General features: G+C 56.1%; 1 protein-coding gene across 1 annotated transcript in view; it reads left to right on the top strand.

Annotated features, from left to right (window-relative positions):
• SLIT3 (slit guidance ligand 3) overlaps nucleotides 1-20,754 on the top strand; it is a 642,229-nt gene that overhangs the window by 603,808 nt on the left and 17,667 nt on the right. The window contains exons 27-32 of the mRNA XM_002710368.5: nucleotides 332-429; nucleotides 4,335-4,474; nucleotides 7,317-7,410; nucleotides 13,912-14,049; nucleotides 15,345-15,585; nucleotides 17,824-17,954. Of these exons, the coding sequence (XP_002710414.3) occupies nucleotides 332-429; nucleotides 4,335-4,474; nucleotides 7,317-7,410; nucleotides 13,912-14,049; nucleotides 15,345-15,585; nucleotides 17,824-17,954 (842 nt within the window). The remainder of the gene's footprint in view (nucleotides 1-331; nucleotides 430-4,334; nucleotides 4,475-7,316; nucleotides 7,411-13,911; nucleotides 14,050-15,344; nucleotides 15,586-17,823; nucleotides 17,955-20,754) is intronic.

Raw genomic sequence — 20,754 nt, 5'->3', positions numbered from 1 at the left:
CTGCCAAGCAAGAGATGGAGCTGGGTTGGAAACTGAGTTTGCCTGGACCCAAAGACCATGCTCTAGCCCTGCAATTTAGAGTGGAGAAGGTGTGCATTCCCAGAAGCAGTGAAGCGAGAGCCTGCACACTTCAGCTCCCAACGTTCCTCCCCTCCTTGCTGGGGAGGGCCCAGAGGCGAGGGCTCCTGTTGGCATGCCTCCGCAGTCTTGTCCCTTGCACCCTTATCTGTGCTTTGCCCCAGAGGATGCTGGGAGCTGCCAGGGTCTCCTGGGTGGGAGCAGCCAGTGGAAGCCTCCCTCACCAGTCACCTCTCCCTCTTGTTCTCCTCAGGGCAAGGACTGCAGCGTACCCATCAACACCTGCATCCAGAACCCCTGTCTGCACGGAGGCACCTGCCACCTGAGCGAGAGCCACAAGGACGGCTTCAGGTACCAGCTCAGCCCAGGTCTTCCCGCACCACGCAGGGCTCTGCGGGCGGACTCCCCAGGGGGACAGTGCTGGAGAAGCAGCCCAGGCGCTCTAGGAGTATGCAGCTGCAAGGCTTCTAGCCTGTGAGGGAAGTACTGCTACATCTCCCGATACCGACACGGGCCTGCCAGGGAGAAGCCCTTGGTCCAGAGTCACATAGGTAGTGAGTGTTGCTATTAGGACTCAAATCCAAGTACCTCCTGCCTACAGGAAGCTGCAGGTGCTGACTAAAGAGACGGCTGGCTCAGAGTCCTGCCTGCCTGGCAGTCGCACCCTTCTTCTCTGTATTATAAACACAGGTTGAACATCCCTGAGCAGAAATCCAAAATGCTCCCAAGTCTAAAACTTTCTGAGCACCAACATGACACCACAAGCAGAAATTTTATTTTTCTCTGAATTTCATGTGAGTGGTGACAGGCAAAATGTAGGTGCAACAAAAATATCAGACAAAATTACCTTCAGGCTGTGTGTCTAAGGTTTATGAAACATAAATGAATCTGTTGTCTAAACTGGGGTCCCATCTCCAAGATGATGTATTCTATAGAGATAAATGCAAACTATATGTATGCATATTTATCTAAATACACACACACACACACACACAAATAATCCAAAATCTGGGGTGGGGGGGAGTGCAAATCTGAACCACTTCTGGTCTCAAGCATCTAATTTAACGGCTGCTCAACTTGTAATAGTGGTGACGGGCGGCATTGGTTATACAGGCACTAGCTACTCATGCACTCCCTCACTGAGCTCTGTACTCAGCCCTCTGTAGCAGGTAGCTAGTAGGCCCATTGAACAGATGAGGAAACCAAGGCACAGAGATTGACTTGCTCTAGGTCACATGGGCTGACACTGGCTCCTGAATCTAACCTCACATCCAGTCCTCTTGCCGCTCTGGTATTAAGATCTCAGGAAGAAAGGGGGACAGAAACCACCTAAGTCTTTCTCATCTTTCCTGGGAGTGAGAGGAGGCTTCTCCCCAAACCTCACCACCCCTCCCTGCTTCCCACCTTCCCCAGCAGCTCTCACATGCTCGGTCTCCCCAGCCGGGGGCCCCAGCAAAACCAGACTCCTGGGAACCGACTCCCACACCAGACTGCTGGGAACCGGCTCCCGCAGTGAGCCAGCAGGTTAGGGAGCCACGCCTCAACAGTAAAGGCAGGGCCGTGCAATTTTTACCAAGCTCAGATTGCGAACAATTAATTATCAAAAGCACTCTGGCCGGAGGCTGCTATGGGGTCTGTGGGAGAATTCCAGCTCTGTGCGCCCAGCTCTGTTCCCCAGGGAACCCAGCCTGCCCACATGCCTGCCTGCCAAGCTAGCCCCGTCAAACTCCCGCTCTTGAAGAGTGACAGTCAAGGCAGAGTTCATGTTCCTGCCTCCCTCCGTGAGCCAAACCACCCTCCCCCACCCGTCACCTAGAGCAGGAGTCAGTAGAAACTACAGAAATCTCACAGAGGCAGCCACACGGCCCCAGCCGGGAAACACCTCCAGGGCTGACAGCCTGGCTCTGCCCTGCCGGGCTTGGGAGGTGGCAATGGTGGGGACAGAAGAGCTCCTGCCACAGGAGACGGTGTTCTGCCGTCTCTGCTGGAAGCGCCGTGAGCAGAAGCCTCCCATTTCCATCCCCTGAGTCCCGCGGGGGTTTCTGATGCACTGGAAGCATTCCTAGAACTTGGTTTGGGAGGAAGAGGGCCCAGGTCGAAAGCAGCAGGGGAAGGGGATGGGCACAGCCCAGAGAGCAGGAAATCCCACATCACACAGTACGTGCCAGCTCAGCAGAGGGTGGGGGTGCTCGTCAGGAGCTCTGCCCCTGTGGGCTCTCCTGGACTCACTTCCTAGGGCTCCCACTGCTTGCCAGGCCAGAAGTCCAAGCTCGAAGTGGCAGCAGGGCTGGCTCCCTCTGCAGCCCACAGGGCAGGGCCCCTCCTTGCCCCTTCCTGTCTTCTGGGAATGTGCTGACGGTCTTCGGCACTCCTTGGCTGCCTTCATCATCACGGGCCCTCCCCACGCCTCTGTGTGCACCTGGCTCCCTTCCTCACATTCGATTGGTGGTCCACCCTCTCCCAGTGTGACTTCAACTGAATGACACCTGCCACCACCCTGTCTCCCAGTGAGGGCACATTGGAGGCCCGTGGAGTGAGGACTTCACCATCCTTTGGGGGTGGAGGGCCATAGGTCAGCCTATCTCGCCTCCTTAGGGTCCAAACCCTGGAAGCATCACCCAGTTGTTCCTATCAATGCTTCTCTAATCCTGCTGCGTGGCCTGCTCACAAGAATAGCAAAGGCCACACAGGAGAGCAAGACGGGAGACGGGGTCTGCTCTGCCTCCCCACAGCTCTCTGAGTGCTCTTGGAGTGTCCTTGACAAACCCCCCTGAGGTGTCCACCGAGGACAGGAGGGTCTAAAGCCACTTCCGCACCCTCTGTGCACTCTGCTGGCTACCCCTGCCCTCTTGGCCGGCCACCCACAGCCCACTAGTGGGCACTACCCTGGTTGAAGATTGAACTTCCCCTCCCTGACCTGCACCCAGCTGGCTCTGAAGAAGCGAAACAGCTGTTTTCATGAACACCCCGGCTCCCTAACAAAAAAGAAAAATGAGGAAGGGTCATTTTGCTATCCTGCCCTGAGCTCAGGCCCAAGCAGCCCCTGGAAAGGGGGTTAATAGGATCCTGGGGCTGCAGAAATGTAGCTCCTAGTGGTTTAGTTTAACTTTTTAAGCTACATCTCAAATCAGAGCAGTGTGTGCAAACAGAGGCCTGGAATTCCACATGCAAAGCACGAGCACGCACTGATGATGGGGCCTAAGTCCCTGAGAGCAGCACAGGCCAGGAAGCAGCTAGATTTCACCGCAACACTTGATTAATCGGACGCACACTTCCCAGCCACCCCCAGGCACCCTGCAGCCCTCACACCTGCTGGTTGACCCAACCTGCATCTGCTCTGACTCATTCTGCATACCTCATTCTGGGGCGTGGCCAAGTTCAAGGGGAGCCAAACTACTTCTGTGAGAGATTTTAACACTCGAAAGACAAATGAAGGCCCTGCATCCTGCTGACCCAAGCCAGGCTCACCGTAAGCCCTCGGTCTTGGCAGGAGAGAGGTCCTCCCACTCCATCCCCTCCTGCCCATGAAGCTGCTGGGGCTCAGAGTTATAGGATTCATGTTGAGAGAAATGACATGCCTGAGCAGAGGTGGAGGGTGGGGATGGTTTTGTATAAAACTGAAGCTGGCCAATGTGTTCTGAGTGTTTTCTATGTGCCATGTAGCCCTGTGAGCTTTGCTTGTATAATCTCATTTCATCTCAACAGCCACCCAAGGTCAAACAGCTGCGAGGTGGCAAACCAGAATTATTCCCAGGAAACCCAGTACAGAGCCCGTGCCCTTGACCACGAGGCTCTGCTCCCTCCTTCCCCGAGATAGGAAGGCTGTCTTTGAGTGAAAACCCCACGGAAAGGGGGGGATGGACGTGGATCCTGCTGTCTCTCTCTGGCTGCCAGACTGCACCAAGGGCGGGCAGAGAGTCATGCCATGTCCCCGTCCAGCTGTGGGGGCGGGGGGGACAGTCTTGGAGATATTGCAGGTGGGAAACGCCCCCGGGGCGAGGCAGCCAACAAGGGCCAGGGGAGACAGAACGTTGTCTGGGGGTAGGGGACGAAATGAAGCCGACCTCAGAGCCCCCTGAGGGTCCTCCTGCTCGGAATCCCAAGGCTTCCTGCGTCCTGGCATCTCAGACCTTCATCTGCAGACGAGATAATCCAACTAATTGTATTTCCCACCTCTCCCTCCCTCCCTGTCTCTCCAACCCACGCCACTCCCTGACCCCTGTCTTGCCTCCCTCCACCCCAATATGTCCCCAAAGCTGCTCCTGCCCACTGGGCTTCGAGGGGCAGCGGTGTGAGATCAACCCCGATGACTGTGAGGACAACGACTGTGAGAACAACGCCACCTGTGTAGATGGCATCAACAACTATGTGTGTGTCTGCCCGCCTAACTACACAGGTGAGGCTCTCCTGCGAGCACCATTGTGTGTGTAGCGGGGGACAGGGCATGGCTGAAGGAATACCACCTTCGTGGCTTCTTCTGGGGAGGCCCCGTCCTTTCTCCAAAGACCACCATATCCCTTGAGGGGCTTCCCAAAGCCCCATTCTGTTGGCTTGCCCGTCTCTTCCACCACCAACCCCCGGCCACACACTAGCTCCTTCCCACTTTGAAACAGGCTCCCAGAGCTCTTGCAGCTGCGTGCTCATCCAGTTGATGGTCACTGCCTCCTGCAGGAGCCCTGGAGACCTAAGACTTACCGTGTGTTTATGCTTTGTTCAGGTCTAGTTCACTGCCTCTGGAAAGCTACAGTTTCCAGGGACTCTGGTAGGAGCTGGGGATGTGACACATGCAAGACAAAGTTCCTTCTTATAGGAAGCTCATGGTCAAGAGAGAAAGACTTGGATTCAACAGAATGAAAGCATAGCCTTCATAAGCCCAGAGCTCCCAGTGCTGGAACCTAACCCAGCCAGAGACCTCTGGAAGCCTCCTCTTAGGAGGCCTTAAAACACAATGTCTTTGTTTCCTACATTTACAGCCCCTGATGAGGACTTAAATATACCATTAGATGGTGAAATGCTACCAATTGTTGCAAAATACAGGTGACTTCGGTTTGACACCAACCTGAAGCTGCTGAATTCTTTAAAAGTATGACTCAATGGCAAAAGGTTGCAGAAATCCTGCATCCAGTAATCCCCCTCTTCTGGGAGCTGCGTGACACAGAGTAGCCTATCCGAGGTGGTGACAATCCTACCGTAAAGCTGAATTTTGTTGAACCCAGCAGTTCCCAAAGTGATTTGATCTCAGAGCTTCCATCTTACTGCACTCCAGAACACCCTCACCAAGCCAGATGTCTTGTGTTGCACGAACCATATTTTAGGAAATACCAGCCTAAGGCAAGTAGCAGTTGAGGCTGGTGCAACAAAGGGACTGCCATGCCCTGCAGCCTACAGGAGCCTGGCTTTTATGTCAAGAGTCAGGCGAGAGGTCAAGGAATGTGGCCACCATCCCGAGGACCACAGAGAAGGCAGCTGAGCCTCTGTCTTTGCCCCTCAGACCCTGGGCCTTTACCTCGCCCAAAAGTCAGGGATCCCCAAGCACAGTCTTGAGACTACTGGAATGTGCCAAGGCCAACTGAGAAAACCACCCACTCTGTTAACCCTGGGCCTTCCTGGGGTCCCAGACAGCCCTTTGAGCTGGGAAAAGTTGCTGGTAAGTCTGCTAAGGCTTTGCCTCCTGAATGCCTCGTGTCTAGGTAGAGTTGTAGCTAAGAGTCACACTAGCAACAGGCAACACTTACTATATGCCCTACTACAGGCAGAGCCCTAAATAACCACTGGAGACCAGTAGGTCTCAGCCACAAGGGGCTTCTGGTCTCCCTAAGATGAGAGGACTCACTGTAGGGTTGATCACTGGCCCAGGGGAACCTGCCCCCTGCCAGAAGAGAGACAGTAAGAATCCTAGCAGGGAGGGAGCAGTCAAGAGGGGCTGCGAACAGGCTTTGTGAATGAGGAGGGCCTTGAGCCAAATCTATGGCAGGCAGATGGGCAGTGGGGAGGGGCTGGGGGAACCCAGAACAGGTGGTCTCCTGCCCAGCGGAGCCCCATCTGCTTCTGCAGGTGACCAGACTGACTCCTAGTGGGGAGTCCCTGGGGACCTCGCCTGCTTTTCCGTGTCTCGCCAGGTAACAAGGAAGAGAAGGTCTGAAAAAAACATCGTGTCCTTTGCAGTCCTGACAAGGGAGGGCCAAACGTGGAGAGGGCAGGGGCTGAGGGCCGTCTCCAGGTGTGTCCCCACTGTAGCAGCAATGACACTCTGGAGCAGTGTGTGTCGCCCATTGCTGCCAGCCCGCCCCAGGACCACCCTGCGCCCCATTCCCTGGGAGCAGTGGCTCTGGCAGCCTTGTCCTACCCCAGAGAGAACTTGCTGGGCTACAAGTGTCCCTCCCCTGACTTCACAGCATTGGAGGAAACCCAAAACTCAGACCTTGAAATCCTGCACACCTTGGGAGCTGCTGTCACCCTCCATGCTCCTAAAACACACGGTCAGCTGGTGCAAGCTCTCTCTGGCTGAGCTTAGAGGGCCAACCTGGAGTGTTTATGACCCGCTAGGCTTGCATTTTGCAGCACTGGGAACTTCAAAGGCAGTATATCCAGAAATCAGAACATCAAATGGCTTTCCTAATTCCTTCTTTGAAAAATCAAAGAGGCTGCTTATCTCTCACAGGTGAACTGTGCTGTTCAGCTTTGGCCGCTTCTCCAGGAAGCCATCTCTGACCTCCTGGGCCAGGTCATGGACCCCCATCTCTGTCCACACAGAGCGCCCCCTTTGGTGGCACCTAGGACTCTGTGCTACAAGCGCCTGCATATTTGAACATCTCCCTGTGAGGCTGTGCAGGGGGCACAGGACTGGGTCACCTCTGTGTCCCCAGCACCTGGCACGCGCTTGTCACACAGGAGTTGCTCAGTACGTAGCTATGGAGTAAGAACACAAAGGCAGGGAGGGGCCCAGCCCAAGGTCAGGGTCTGGCACCCTGGGGTTGCAGCTGCAGCTGCCCCTGAGCAATCAAGGAAAGAAGCCAAGTGGTGGCGCTGTGCCAGTGCGGTGCCCAGGAGAGACCTCGAATCTTCCACTGTCACTGCTAGGGAAACCAAGGCAGAGGCACTGGAGAAAGGACTCATGAAGAGGGAGAATTCAGGGTTCTCGATAGCCATGACCGCCTGGCTGGCTGGGTCTGGGCTTCTGGCCAGTGGATCCCCAGGACCCTCCCCAGTGCCTGAGTTCTCTGCCTCACTCCCGCCAGGTGAACTGTGCGATGAGGTGATTGACCACTGTGTGCCCGGGATGAACCTCTGTCAGCATGAGGCCAAGTGCATCTCCCTGGACAGAGGGTTCAGGTAAGGCTCGGCTGCACACTCTGTTCTCACGTGCTGCTCTGTGTCTGCCTCGGAGGTCATCTCATTCTCTCACTCTATCTCTTGTGAGTCTTTTGTGACCGGTCGCGGAGGGGAGGGCGGTGGCTGGAGCGAGTCTCGTGGGTTCTTTTCCTCAACTTAGTATAGAAATAAAAAGCTGGGAAACAATTTGCAAAGACGCAGAAAGTTTTATTAGAAAAGAAGCTTTTATTTGACAAGCAACAGAAAAGGGTCTGGTCCGAGAGAGCAGGTGGAGCGCCCGAGCGCGTGCCCGAGCAGGACGCTGGCTTGGAGAAAGTGTCCCAGGGTCTTACGGCTTTACTGACTTTGTTTTCATTGGGTCATTCTGAGGGGGTGCCCACTGGACGGGGGTTTTGTGTGCTGTATGTTGATTGGCCTGGGGCTCATGGAGATAGCAGGGGTCTCCTGGAAACAGCCTGTCTTCTCCTTAGGGGCTCAGCTCCCTCTGCTACCTCTGGGTGGAAGATTGCAACTAATTTGAAGGCAAGGTTTAAAACCGCAAGGGTTACACAAGATGGCCAAGGGTCTCCTGGAGCCAGTCTGACTCTTCCCAGGGGCTCAGCCCCTTCCCCTGCCAGCTCTGGGTGAAAGGTTGCACCCACCTGAAGGTGTGATTGACAGCTGCAAGGTCACACATGCAGCACAAGAAGCTATTAGTGGGGGAGATGCCGGTTGGCCTGGAGACAGGCTTCCTAGCCACAGCTGGCAGCCTGCTTGTGAAGGACATTCTACCTGTGTCTGAGGGGCCCACATGCCCCCAGCCCCACTGGACGGCCTCGTGTCTGTCAGTAGAAAGATGACAGAGGGACTGGCGCTGTGGCATAGTAGGTTAAGCCACCGCCTGCAGTGCCAGCATCCCATATGGCTGCCAGATCACATCCCGACTTCTCTTCAATCCAGCCCCTGCTACTGTGCCTGGGAAGGCAGTGGAAGGTGGCCCCTGTGTACGGGGGCCCCTATGCCCACATGGGAGACACAGAAGAAGCAGAGCAGCCCAGCTCCGGCTGTTGTGGTCATTTGGGGAGCGAACCAATGCATGGAAGACCTTTCTCTCTGTCACCCCTCCCTCTCACTCAGCCTCTCCAATAAATAAATAAAATCTTAAAAACAGAGGAAGATGACAGAGAGGGGAGAGGGAGAGAGAAAACAGAAATCTCCCTCCCCTTCCCTCTACTCTTCCCCTTCCTCCTGCCAGCCTCTCTCTCTCTATTACACCTCTCTTTCCCCGAGCAGGGAAAGCAGACCCAGCCCACAGAGTGCAAAGGGCATTCAGCGGCCTTTCCCATGTACAGCCGTCACGGTGCTCTGCCCGCTGTGGCTACAGCAAGTTTGCCAGCTTGCGCACCTTGGTTCAGCAGCCACTGCCATTGGTGGAGCTGTCTCCATGGTGAGCAGTGGAGCCAATAGGAGCCAGGGGAGCGAGCCTATGAGCAAGTCTAAGGTGGATGGAGGGGAGGCCACCTCAGGGGAGGGCTGCCCAGTGTCTGTGCCTGAGAATGCAGTAGCCCTGGGGACACCCCCCGGGCTCTGGCTCACCCTTCCCTCCACCCTCTCTCATGAAAACCAGTGCCACTACCTCTTCCCGCAAAACTCCTGAGACTCTCACTTGGACAGGGGGAGCCCAGGACCCTGTAGCCAGGAGTGCGCTCCACATCCCCAAGGCTGCCTTTCCCATGCAGCTGCCTGCCTCTGCTCCCCAGCAGGCTCCGTGCTGGAGGGAAGTCAGGGACTGGGCGAAGCAGGCAGAGCCCGGAGCAGCTGGGTCCTCACAGGCCTCTGAGATGACCCTACCGTGCCTCCCCTTGAGACGAGGGCGCTGGTTCTGATGCCCAGTGCCCGGGCTGTGTGTCCTCGCACAGAGCGCTCACCGGCCACTTCTGCAGCCCAGGCCCTGGGTCCAGGCGGCTGGAGTCTGTGCAATTCCCAGCGTCGGGGCAGTGAGTTCGCAGGAACTGAGATGCTATGCTGAAAGCCCAGGGCCTCGGGGAGACTCAGAATCCTAGCAAGCCCAAGGCCAGTGACGTCCTCCCAGAGGCAGCCAGGGCATTCTTAGGATTGAGAACAGTGGGCGCTTCAGGCGGTGGAAGCTCTTGAACTTGACTGGGGTTGGGGTGGGGCTCTTAGACTCCAGAGCCACAGAGTCAGCATTGCTGGTTCTTGCCGTTGTCCCAGGCCGGCCAGCCCCAGGGCTTCATCCTGTGGAGGGCAGTGGGACTGTGAGATGCTTACGGCTCCTTTCCTTGGCCCTCATGGGCCTCCGGAGGGGGCGAGGGGAAGCTGTTGCGGGACGAACATTTGGAAAACAGGGACCTGTGACTCTGGAGTGCTCTGTGTCCCGAGGAAGAAAGAACCTACTGGAATGGGAAGAAAGCCACCCGTGGGGTGTGGGGGTGTAGTCAGCCTCCAAGGCCGGGGTGGGGGATTCAGAGGGGCTGAGGGGCCCTAGGGGTAGAGAAGGGTCTATAGTAAGGGTGAGAGGACATGACGATGTCTTTCCTCGTGTCATTTCCTTTGCTGTTTTGGCCTTGGCAGGGAAAATGCAGGAGGTGTACTGGGGCCCCTGCGTTTTGCTGAGACCAAAGGAAGCCAACAATCTGTCCGTGTTCCCATGTGTTCCACTCAAACCACAGCCCTTCCCTGCCCACCGCTGAGATGGGGTGGCTCGCCTGAGTGTGAGGGTGAGCAGTGCCTCCCACAAGCCTACCCCCCACCCAGGACTGGACTTCAAGTCAAGCCCACTCCCCACGCTAGATACTCTGAGGGGCCAACGGAGCCCAGAGCAGAGCCCAGCAGAGGAACCAGCAGAATGTGGGTGCCTTGGAAGGGTTACGAGTTGGCAGTCGGGTGCCTTGGAAGGTTACAGGTTGGCAGTCGGAGAATCTGAGCAGGTGAGGTCCACGTGGGGAGGGGCTTGCACCTGTGCAGCCAGCATGGAGGCTGGGCAGGCGTGGGAGAGGATGCAGCCTTGGGGTTGGGGACGCTGGCGAGCTGAGGCAGCCAGACCCCTCACGAACCTCAAGTGCCTGATCCCGGACACCTCACCCTGTCGCAGTAATGCCGTGTGAGTTCTAGGACAATACAGAACAGGAAGACAGCAGTCTAGCTTTCATTATCTGATGATGTTTTATTTATACATAATGTCTCCTGCGAGGCATCCTGGGGAAGGCTAGAGGCCAACTCAATAATGTTAGCTTTTTATTAAAATGCATTTACATCAGAAATCTTCCTCCCAGTGCAACACTCTGTGGTTTCATTCCACTCCCCTCCCTCCCTTCCAAACAGCTCACGTCCCATGGCAGCCTAGAGGGTTATTAACATGAGAAATAATACAGTCAGTGTGACCTCTGCCCAGGCTTAAAGGTGTTTATCCTTGGAGATCTCCTTGTACACTCTGCCTGCGAAGGCTCTGTGCTGGGCGCATAGCTCCCGCCCATCAACGGGTGCGGATCGTAATAAAACCACATCTCGCCATTACCGGCATCCCCTGAGAGCGTCCTTTGCATCAGGAGGAGTGCCTGATCATTGGACACCCAGCGTGTCTGTGAGGCACACGGGCAGGAAGCAAGCTGCCTTCACATGTGCATAGGGCGGGGGTGACTGCAAGTCAGTCTTCCTGGCTGACATCTCGGGTCTCGGCAAAGCCCAGAGACTTCCCCTGTCCTGGCACCAAGGCCATCACTTTGCTACTTCCCCTCATTTACAGTCAGTAGCCCCACTCTACGCTACGGCTGGATAAGCCTTCCACTTGAACCAGAAGACAGATAAAGGCAAAACCTTTCAGAACGATACAGGTAAAGTCACGGGCTGCTTCTCTTTAGTCCTGGAGAAATGTTGTATAGGTCCTTGCTACTGGAAGAGAGATCTGTGAGACAGCAGCATTGGCATCACGTGGGAGGGCTTGTTGGAATGCTGAGTCCCAGGCCCCACCCAGCCTCCCTGATGAGGTCAGGGGCTGCATTTTCACCTGATCGCTGGGTGCTTTGTATACTTGTGAAAGTTGGAGGTGCTCCTGGGGTGGACAGGGTTGTTGCGTGAAACAGAATAGGAAGACATTTACCCCAGTCCCCTACTGCTTAGTCTGGGGGTGGGGATTGCATTCTTAATTCCTAATAAGGACCTCAACAATAGCCTTGAATTCCTTGCTTCATGGCTTTTATCCTGCTAAGTATTGGGCAGCCAACCCAGTGCTGGGTTGCCCTAGAGAAGGCCAAGTAGCTTGATTTGTTCTGCAGGTTCTTTTTAGAACCAGGAGACCCAGACACAGATGCCTGTCAGGGCCAGGGTTCACACAGGACTGGACATATGGACTGCACTGGGCACGTGTCTCCACGTGGGCCTTCCTGATGGGTGTTCTTGGAAGGCTGGTTGATCGTGAACCACAACAGGTGTGTTTGCAACTTCTAGTGCTGCAGTAGGTTATGTACTTAGAATTTGCCAAATACATCAAGGTGAATTGGTCAGAACTTGGCAGATTTTACTGTTATGGAACATGGGCCCAGGAAATCCTTAGATTCTGGGACTTGCTCCCCAAGGAACACTCCACCCCCTGGGGGTCTTGCCTAGTGATGAATACGCACCCAACAACACCAGGATCCACCTTGGATTCCACCCACTTCCGTGCACTCCTAGCAGGGGAGAGTGAGTGGAGAGAGGAGGGAGCACCATCTCTTGGCCCCTTATGGGACAACCTAAGTCTTCAGAGCCCGTGCACCCCTCTCCCTCCCCGTCTTCACCACCACCTCCCCCCGACCCCACCTTTGCCCTCTTCCTCTGATGTGGGTATGTTTTGGGTATTGCTGTTACTCTGCCTGGGAGAATTCAATGGTGAGCCCAAGGAGGTACGCAGGCTTTGTGGGAGGCAGAAGAGGCAGTTTGCTTTGTGCTTCTTTGTGCCTGTGGGTATCAGCCCCGGGTACCTTCCCGTCTGTTTCTGTGCTGAGATGTCAGTGCAGTATGACCCCAGACATGCATCTTCCTGGCCCACCCTCACGGAGGCCAGGTGTCAGCCGCAGCAGCTTTCTCTGGCTGGGTTTTAAACCTAAGCTAGCAAGGACATTGCTGGAATGGCGGATACTTTGCTGTTTAGGGAGGGGTGGGCTTAGTGTGCAGGGCCTGGGTGGGACAGTCACTCCTGTCCTTTCTCCTGGGGAGCAGGAGCCACATGTTAAAGGCTAAGAGATTGTGCCCTCTTGTCCCCATCAGAATCTCGGGGTGGGGTGGACAAGCAATAAAACACAATCCAGGGAAGTGCACAAGGCATCATTGTCTTTTTCACCTACATGTCATGTCCACCATTTACTCTGTAGGTCAGTTAACTTTATTTGAAAGGCTGGGGTACACACAGAGACAAAGATTCCCCATCAACTGGTTCACTCCCCAAATGCCTACAACAGCCGGAGCTGGTCCAGGCCAAAGCCAGGAGCCCAGAGCTCCATCCAGGTCCCCCATGTGGGTGGCAGGAACCCAAGTGCTTGAGCCCTCACCTGCCACCTCCCAGGACGCATGAGTGGAAAGCTGGAATGGAGTGAAGCTGGAACTCAAAGCCAGGCACCCTGCCATGGGCTGCAGGTATGCCGAGCAGTGGCTTAGTCACGGCACCAAACGCCCATCCCCATCCCAGTTAATTGTTAAAGCAACCATAAGAGGCAGAGCTCTCTACCACCAATCACGTTTAAAGAAGAAATGGAGGGGCCGGCGCCATGGTGCACTAGATTAATCCTCTGCCTGAAGTGCCATCATCCCTTATGGGTGCCAGTTCTGGTCCCAGTTGCTCCTCTTTCAATCCAGCTCTCTGCTGTGGCCCGGGAGTGCAGTGGAGGATGGCCCAGGTGCTTGGGCCCTGCACCTGCATGGGAGACCAGGAGAAGCACCTGGCTCCTGGCTTCATATCCGCGTAGCTCCGGCCGTGGCAGCCATTTGGGGAGTGAACCAATGGAAGGAAGACCTTTCTTTCTGTCTCTCTCTCTCTCTCACTGTCTGTAACTTTACCTGTCAAATAAATAAATAGAAATCTTAAAAGAAGAAGAAGAAGAAATGGAGACAGAGAGGAAACAAGTGGCTGATAGCTTAGGCCCGTGAGCGTGCACCATTCCACCATGGAGCCTCAGGGGTGACGCGGGTGCTCTCTGAGCTCTGCTTTCCTCCATCAGAGGACAACAGACCCTCCTGACAGGGCTCTGGGAGACCGCCTTGCCCACCCCAACCCCCGCCAAATGGTGCCCTCTATGCCTCTCAGCTTGGGCTTCTGAAAACAAGCTACACACACATGCACGCACACACGTGTACACATGTGCACGCACGTGGAGTAGACACAGCTTGATGCCAGGGACAAAGGCTGTAGATTGCCCGTGCCACCCACCAGTGGAGTCCGGCCTGGGGTGTCCCTGGTGTGGGGAAGCATGAGGGCCACCTAAAAGCTGGCACCAGCCCCCCAGGAATGGTCTCCCTGTGTCTGTGTTCCAGGTGTGACTGTGTCCCTGGCTACAGCGGCAAGCTCTGCGAGGTAGACAATGACGACTGTGTGGGCCACAAGTGCCGCCACGGCGCCCAGTGCGTGGATGCGGTCAACGGCTACACATGCATCTGTCCTCAGGGCTTCAGGTATGGCAGAGGGCACCTTGGAAAGGAGACGGCCCCGGTGGGCCAGCTGGCAGGGCTGGAGACACCGGCCCAGGGCAGCTCTGTGCAGAAGCCGGGCTTACGTTCCAAACCGCATCATGTCGCGCTTGGGCCTGACGCCACCCAGTGGAAGGTAGCCAGCTTGCGGGGCGGGGGCGGCCACACAGCCATGAGGGCAGAATCTGCTTTCTAGGCTAGAGAACAAGCACAGTGTGGTATCCATGGCAGAAAAATGGAGGTCATTGGGAGGGTTCGGAACCAGTCTCTAGAAGACAGGAGGCGTGACCATAAGGGCAGATGTCAGGACGGGGATATAAGGAAAACCCAGGCTTTTGTGTCCAGTTCCTGTGCTTGGGACTTGAACTGCAGGGGAGGGTGTGGGGAGAAGTGGGGGCGTGGCAGGACTCACTCACAGTGGGGTCCGACTGGGGCCAGGCCAGGGCTATCAGTACCCTCTGGCCAGCATAAACGTAGAGTATGCTGACAGCCTAGTGTGACTGTGGGCTGGAAGCACACATGGGGCTTCCGGGGCCGGTGTTCTCCTGGCCCCACTGAGAGCACCCGCATCAGACACTTTCTGGGCCCTACCCAGAGCTACTGAATTAACACTGGGCAGTGTGGGGGGATAGGGAAAGGGGCTGGGAGCCTGCACTTTTTCTAGATTGTGATAAAATACTCACAACATAAACTCAACCTCTTGGCTATTTGAAAAGGCACAGCTCAGTGGTATTGAGGTTGACATGGTCATGTGACCGTCACCAACATCCATCCCCAGCACTTTCTCATCTTGTAAAACTGAAGCCGCCCGTTAGCAACTGCTCCCCTCCACTTCCTGTCTCTCTGAAAGTGACTGCTGGGGGTGCCTCACGTGGCAGGTAGGAATCGCACAGTATTCCTCCTTTTCTGGCCAGCGTAGTCCCTTAGCATCATGTTCTCAAGGTCCGTCCACCAAGCATGGGTCAGAATTTCCTCACTTCAGAAGGCAGAGCAATGCCACTGTCTTATCAGACCACACTTTGTGCAGGCATTCGTCTGTCCACGGATGGGGATCTGTGCTTCTAACAGATTCACCCTAGGCCCTCTGCTAACATTGAAATCTGGGACTGATGCTCTAGGCCCACACCAATATTTTGGAAACAGGGGTACTGGGACTGAGAGGAGGAGGGGTCTTGGCCCAGGTGGTAAGTCCACTCCCATTCCCACTCCACTCCTTGGCCCAAATAACCATGATTGTCTCCTCTCGCCCCCCCCCCCCCCCGCCGCCGCCCTCCTTCCAGCGGGCTCTTCTGCGAGCACCCCCCGCCCATGGTCCTGCTGCAGACCAGCCCCTGTGACCAGTACGAGTGCCAGAATGGAGCCCAGTGCATCGTGGTGCAGCAGGAGCCCACCTGCCGCTGTCCCCCCGGCTTCGCTGGCCCCAGGTGTGAGAAGCTCATCACCGTCAACTTCGTGGGCAAGGACTCCTACGTGGAATTGGCCTCCGCCAAGGTCCGGCCCCAGGCCAACATCTCCCTGCAGGTGCGCCTCGCCCAACCCTGCCCTTGGAGGGACCCAACGTGTCCCCAGGCCCTGGCTGTTCAGAGAATGGCCTGGGTGTCCCACTGCAGCACCATCCACACCACTCAGCTTTGGGGGATCTGCCCAGCTCTGTCCGGAGCGTTCTACAGAGAACTCCTGACCAGCTTTCGCTGTGAACAGCAGCCCCTGCTCCTAGCGACATTCACTCATTCCTCTAGAAAGTTATGTGTCCACCTGTTACATGCCAAGCTGTGTGCTGAGCGGAGGGGATTCAGTGGTAGATGAGGCAGACGAGGCCTCTTGTGCAGGGCAGGGTGGCAAGGAAAGGGACAGTGACAGCCCTGGGTGCTAGAGGAGCATGCAGGAGCGGCAGTGACTCCAGCCCTTGGGGGAGCACCAAGGAGGGCTTTCCAGAGGGAGTGATCGCTGAGCTGAGATCTGGAGTTTGCATAATGAGGAACAGAGGTGGGGCGGGGGCTATGTGACAGGGAAAAGAACAGAAGGGGGAGGGAGGGGCATGTCCAGACTGCGAGATCAGCCTGTGCAAAGGCCCAGGGACACAAACAATAGACCGTCCTCAGAGAAGGGGAAAACCTATTTAGTATAAACCAGGTTCTTTTCTATCCAACTTATTTCAGGTTCCTTAACTTTGCACCTGAGCACATTTCTTCCGAACTGCATTTTTGGTCAACTTAATTGTTTTTCTGAGGGGGTGGGGTGAGCAGGGATAAGAAAGGAACAGGCCCCCTGCTTGTAGGTGAGCTTTACAGAAGGGACCCAAGAAACGCTGCTGCCAGCCAGTGAGTGCCCCCGGGGCTGGGCACTGCCAGGTACTGCTGGGCACTAGCGCGTGCTCTGCCTGCCGTCTGGTTATGGCAGCATTAGCCCAGGCTTAACGTGGAGCCTATGGAGAAAATCCTCACTTAACAAGGACCTTCTGGGCACCTCTATACTCTAGGCTCTGGGGTGGCAGAAACGCACAGAAGTGCAAACTGCCCCTCCTCGTGGAGCTCCCAGCCCGGGAGAGGCACACAGAGAAGCAAGTTCTGGCTGCAGCCTGTCCCCTCCCTGTCACAGCCACCCAGGCTCCTGACTACTGGATCCCCACCAGCCAAGTGTCCCAGTGTCCCACACACCCATCTTGGGATGTTCTGCGTCCCAGTCCTCAGGCCAGACCTGCCAAGGGATGGGGACCCATCAGAGAGACCCTCCCCCGCAGCCAGGAGGCGGGCAGATGAGCACCTGGTGGGGAGCAGCCTCTGCAGCCCATGGCTGTCAGCATTGGCGGGGCCCTGGAATGAGCTGGAGAACCTGTGAAACGATCTCGGTGTGGGCCCTGCCTCCAAGAGTGCTTCATGCGTTTGTTCTGGGGTGAAGCCCAGACACTGCCGTTTCCAAAATTGCCCCAGATGGCCCAGCACGGTGCTTGGTTTAGAGCAAACATTTAATTAAGTGCTGACTGTTAGCACGTTGGCGTTAGAAACTAGTATGGCTTGTTATACACAGAAACTTGAGCATCCGAGAGGACAGATGAGCGCCCGGGCCTCCTGACATAAATACAGTCGGTCTCCATAGCCGTGGGTTTCCCAGCCGCTGATCCATGCAAGTGCACCTTGAAGATATTTATTGCTGTCTGACCTGTAGAGAACCCATAGAGGCCTCTTTGTTTCCGTTACTACGCCCTCAGCAGCACAGTATGACGACAGTTCACGTGGCATTGCACACTGTAGGGCATTACCAGGCATCTGGGGAGGATTTAAAGTGAACGGAGCACATGCACAGGTTCTGTGCAAATCCGGTGCCCTTGTACACAAGGCACTTGGGCACCCAAGGACGGCGGTGTCCACAGGGGGTCCTGTGCCCAGTCTTCCGTGAGGTCTAAGGACCCACTACACTGGGGCACTTCAAAAAGTCCCAGGAAACTGGGCCTTCAAAGAAGTGTGTGTTGGCACAGAGCATTTTCATATCCATAGTCCTTCCACAGTGCACGTTTTCCACAGGTTTTTGCGGGGCCCTCATATAGGAACGTTGGGTGCATAGTAGGTCCTCCGCCAACGGTGGCTGAAGTGGGGTGCTCAGTGGGCGGCAGCTTCAGTGTCTGTGGGGCTGGGGCTGTGCGAAGCAGAGGAGGGAGAAAACATGGACATGACTTCAGGTCCGGGCTGGGTCCACAGAGAGGACACAGTGGGCAGGGAGCCTCAGGGGAGCCCTAACTCACATGCTCTCTGCTCTGTCCAGGTGGCCACCGACAAAGACAATGGCATCCTGCTCTACAAGGGAGACAATGACCCCCTGGCGCTGGAGCTCTACCAGGGCCACGTGAGGCTGGTCTATGACACCCTGAGCTCACCTCCAACCACAGTGTACAGGTAAGGGCCGCAGCTCTCCCTGCATCCTCCTGCCCCCGCGCTCACAGCGACTCTGAACCGCCTCTCCTCACCTCTAGCCGACACACACACACACACACACACATTTCTCCTGAAGAGACTGAAGAGCAGGGCTGGGAGGGAGAAAGGCAGGGCTGGAGGCAGTGATGGGAGGAGGGCAGGCCCAGGCGGGGAGATGACACCTCATTACCATAAGATAAATGGCCAGCTGGCTCCAGCGCAGGGAGTGGGGCGCTCCTGGGAACGAGGCTGCTTAATGAGATGCCCTTTGCAGAATGTCACCCTAATCTTCTGTTAGTTTAAAAAAAGGAAAACGGGGGTGATTAGCATGCAACTGGAGAGGAAGCAAGGGGCGGGCACTCAGGGACAGGGGGCGGTTCCTTACTACTCGTTGAGTGACTTCCAGACCGCTCTGAAGGAGGGCAAGGTGGACGGTCAGCCTGATGCTTGCCTTATCAGCTAGCTGCGACACTGTTAGGTCCCAGGCTGCCTTGCGCCCATTTCCTCCGGCTTCGTCTTCAGTGACAGCACAGATGTGCTCACTGAGCGCGTGGGACACTTCCTGCTTCTCGGGCAAATGAACACATGCTGAGCAGCCCCAGTCTCAAGATTCCGGGATCTGAAATGCACCAGGACCGAAGGCTTTTGAGCACCCGCGTGACGCGATGCTCAAAGGGTTTCGGATGTTGGAGCCTGTGGGATGAGGGATGCCCAGCTAGTCAAGTGTGTGCAAATATCCCAAAATCCACAAAAGAAAAGAAAACCCTCCAAATCTGTAACGCCTCTGGTCCCAAGCATTTCAGGTAAGGGATAGTCAACCTGCACTAAATAGCTTTTAGATGAAAAAGATACTGTATTCTTAAAGGTGATAGGAAAGTCTTAAACATGCTTTCAAATTTTAATATGTGCCACACCTAAAATCGTGGGAAATCAGGGGAAAGAGAGCCACCGTGGGTGAGGCCACGGTGCAAAAGAGAGGCCAGACTTTCCCGTGGGAAAACAAGAACACATTTCATCGGCCCTGGGAGGCAGCAGTGATGTGTGGACTTTGTCCCCAATGGCTGCACCTCTGTCACAAGGGCAACTTCACATTAAACTCCAGAACGTTAAATCCTGAGGAGCAACACTGCCCTGCAGGGTGGGGGAGAGCAAGGTGTCCCCCACACCGGCTGTCCTCCTCCCAGAACCAGCCGGGAAACCACTGGGTAAAACCGGCACTTCTCAAAGTACAGTGCCTGAAGTGGCAGCGCCAGCCTCATCCCAGCTCAAGGTAGAATGCACGCACTCAGGCCCTAGTTGTGGGCCACAGGCTCCAGGGTTGGGCCCCCTGAGATGTCTGGGGAGCCCCAGTTCACTCACAGAAACTTCTTAAAGAAGAAGCTCTTTGAGCTGGGAGGAAAGAACTGGTGTGCAGAGAACAAGTGGGAAGGCCAGGTTCGGGGAACAGCAAGGACCACGTCGGGACAAGGGCCAGGGTGTCAGCCAGAGCAGAGCCTCCTGGGGGAGAGTGGCAGCAGAGAGGCCCCCAAGGGGACGGCTGGGTACAGCGGCCACCGGAAGGGACACACCCCAGAGGCCTCATGCTCCCTGGTGTCTGGGCCCCCTGTCTCTCTGCACCTGGCGCCTGTCATCCTGGGCCTAGCAGAGGACTGAGCGCCAGGCAGCAGCGCCGGGGCAGCCTGACAACTCATGTGGCTGGTCACAGCATCAACCCTGACCCTGTCTCCCCTGCACCCAGTGGACAGTAGCAGGAGGTCCCTCCTGGGATTCTGCACTGAGGGTTAAGAACGTGCTGGGCAAGGTTGACCTTGACCTTGACCTGTGGAGACCAGAAGGTGAAAGTCTGACTTGCAGACACAGTGGACCCTGTCTGGAGCTAAAGGCCCTTCCTGCACTCTCGCTGTTAGCTGTCAGAGTGATAACGGCGGTGGCAATGTAGGAGCATGACGCTGAGCTGTGACATGGGGGCCACAAACTCGCTGCTTCCTCAGCCCCTGAGACCGATGAGACTTAGCAAGAGGCCTCAATTATTTCTTACACTAAAAATAGACTTACCCCATAATTCCATTTTCCCATGAACTCTTTGAGGTCCCCACTAGGTCTCACTGCCTACACGAACCTTGTGCTTTGGGGACACTTCAGAAGATGGGACACACATTTTCTTAGAGGTGCAGAGCAGGGTCCCTAGAGAAAGAGGAGTGTTTGCGCTGAGGCTTGATCACGGCAGAGGAGCCTGTCCTCCGGCGGGCAGGGGAGAGCCCCCGGCCCTGTGGACACCATGCTGGGAGGGGCTTGGCTAGGCGAGGGCGCAGGAAGCCAGTGCTGCAGCCCTAGGAAATGCCATCTGCTCCTTGGAGTCACTCAGTGACGTCTGAAGGCCCTGGCCCGAGCCTAGGACCACGCCAGCGCTCTCTAAGCAGGGCAGTCGGCAGCCTGCAGATTTCTGCTGGCTGAAGCCCCACCGAGCAGCCCCCCTCCCCTCTGGGTAAGTGAGGACAGGCTGTCAGGGTCAGGGTCCCTGGCAGGGATTTACAAACTGGGAGCAGCTGTATTTCAGGGCCTCCTTCCTGCAGGTGCCCGAGTTTGTTCATCCACCCACTTGCAGTTACCAGCAGCACAAAAAGATAGGTGAAACACAGGACGGGGGGTCTGGGCCCCTCCCCATCCCAGAATGCATACTGCCCTGCTGCTCCCTCCTGAGGCTTGTCAGGGGGCCAAGCTCGCCCACCCGTGAGGCCAGGCGGCCACGTAAGCAACACACAGGGGAGAGTGGACTGTGGTT

This window comes from Oryctolagus cuniculus, chromosome 6 (assembly GCF_964237555.1).
Source record: "Oryctolagus cuniculus chromosome 6, mOryCun1.1, whole genome shotgun sequence".
Lineage (NCBI taxonomy): Eukaryota > Metazoa > Chordata > Mammalia > Lagomorpha > Leporidae > Oryctolagus > Oryctolagus cuniculus.
This window is presented reverse-complemented; position numbering and strand designations above follow the sequence as displayed.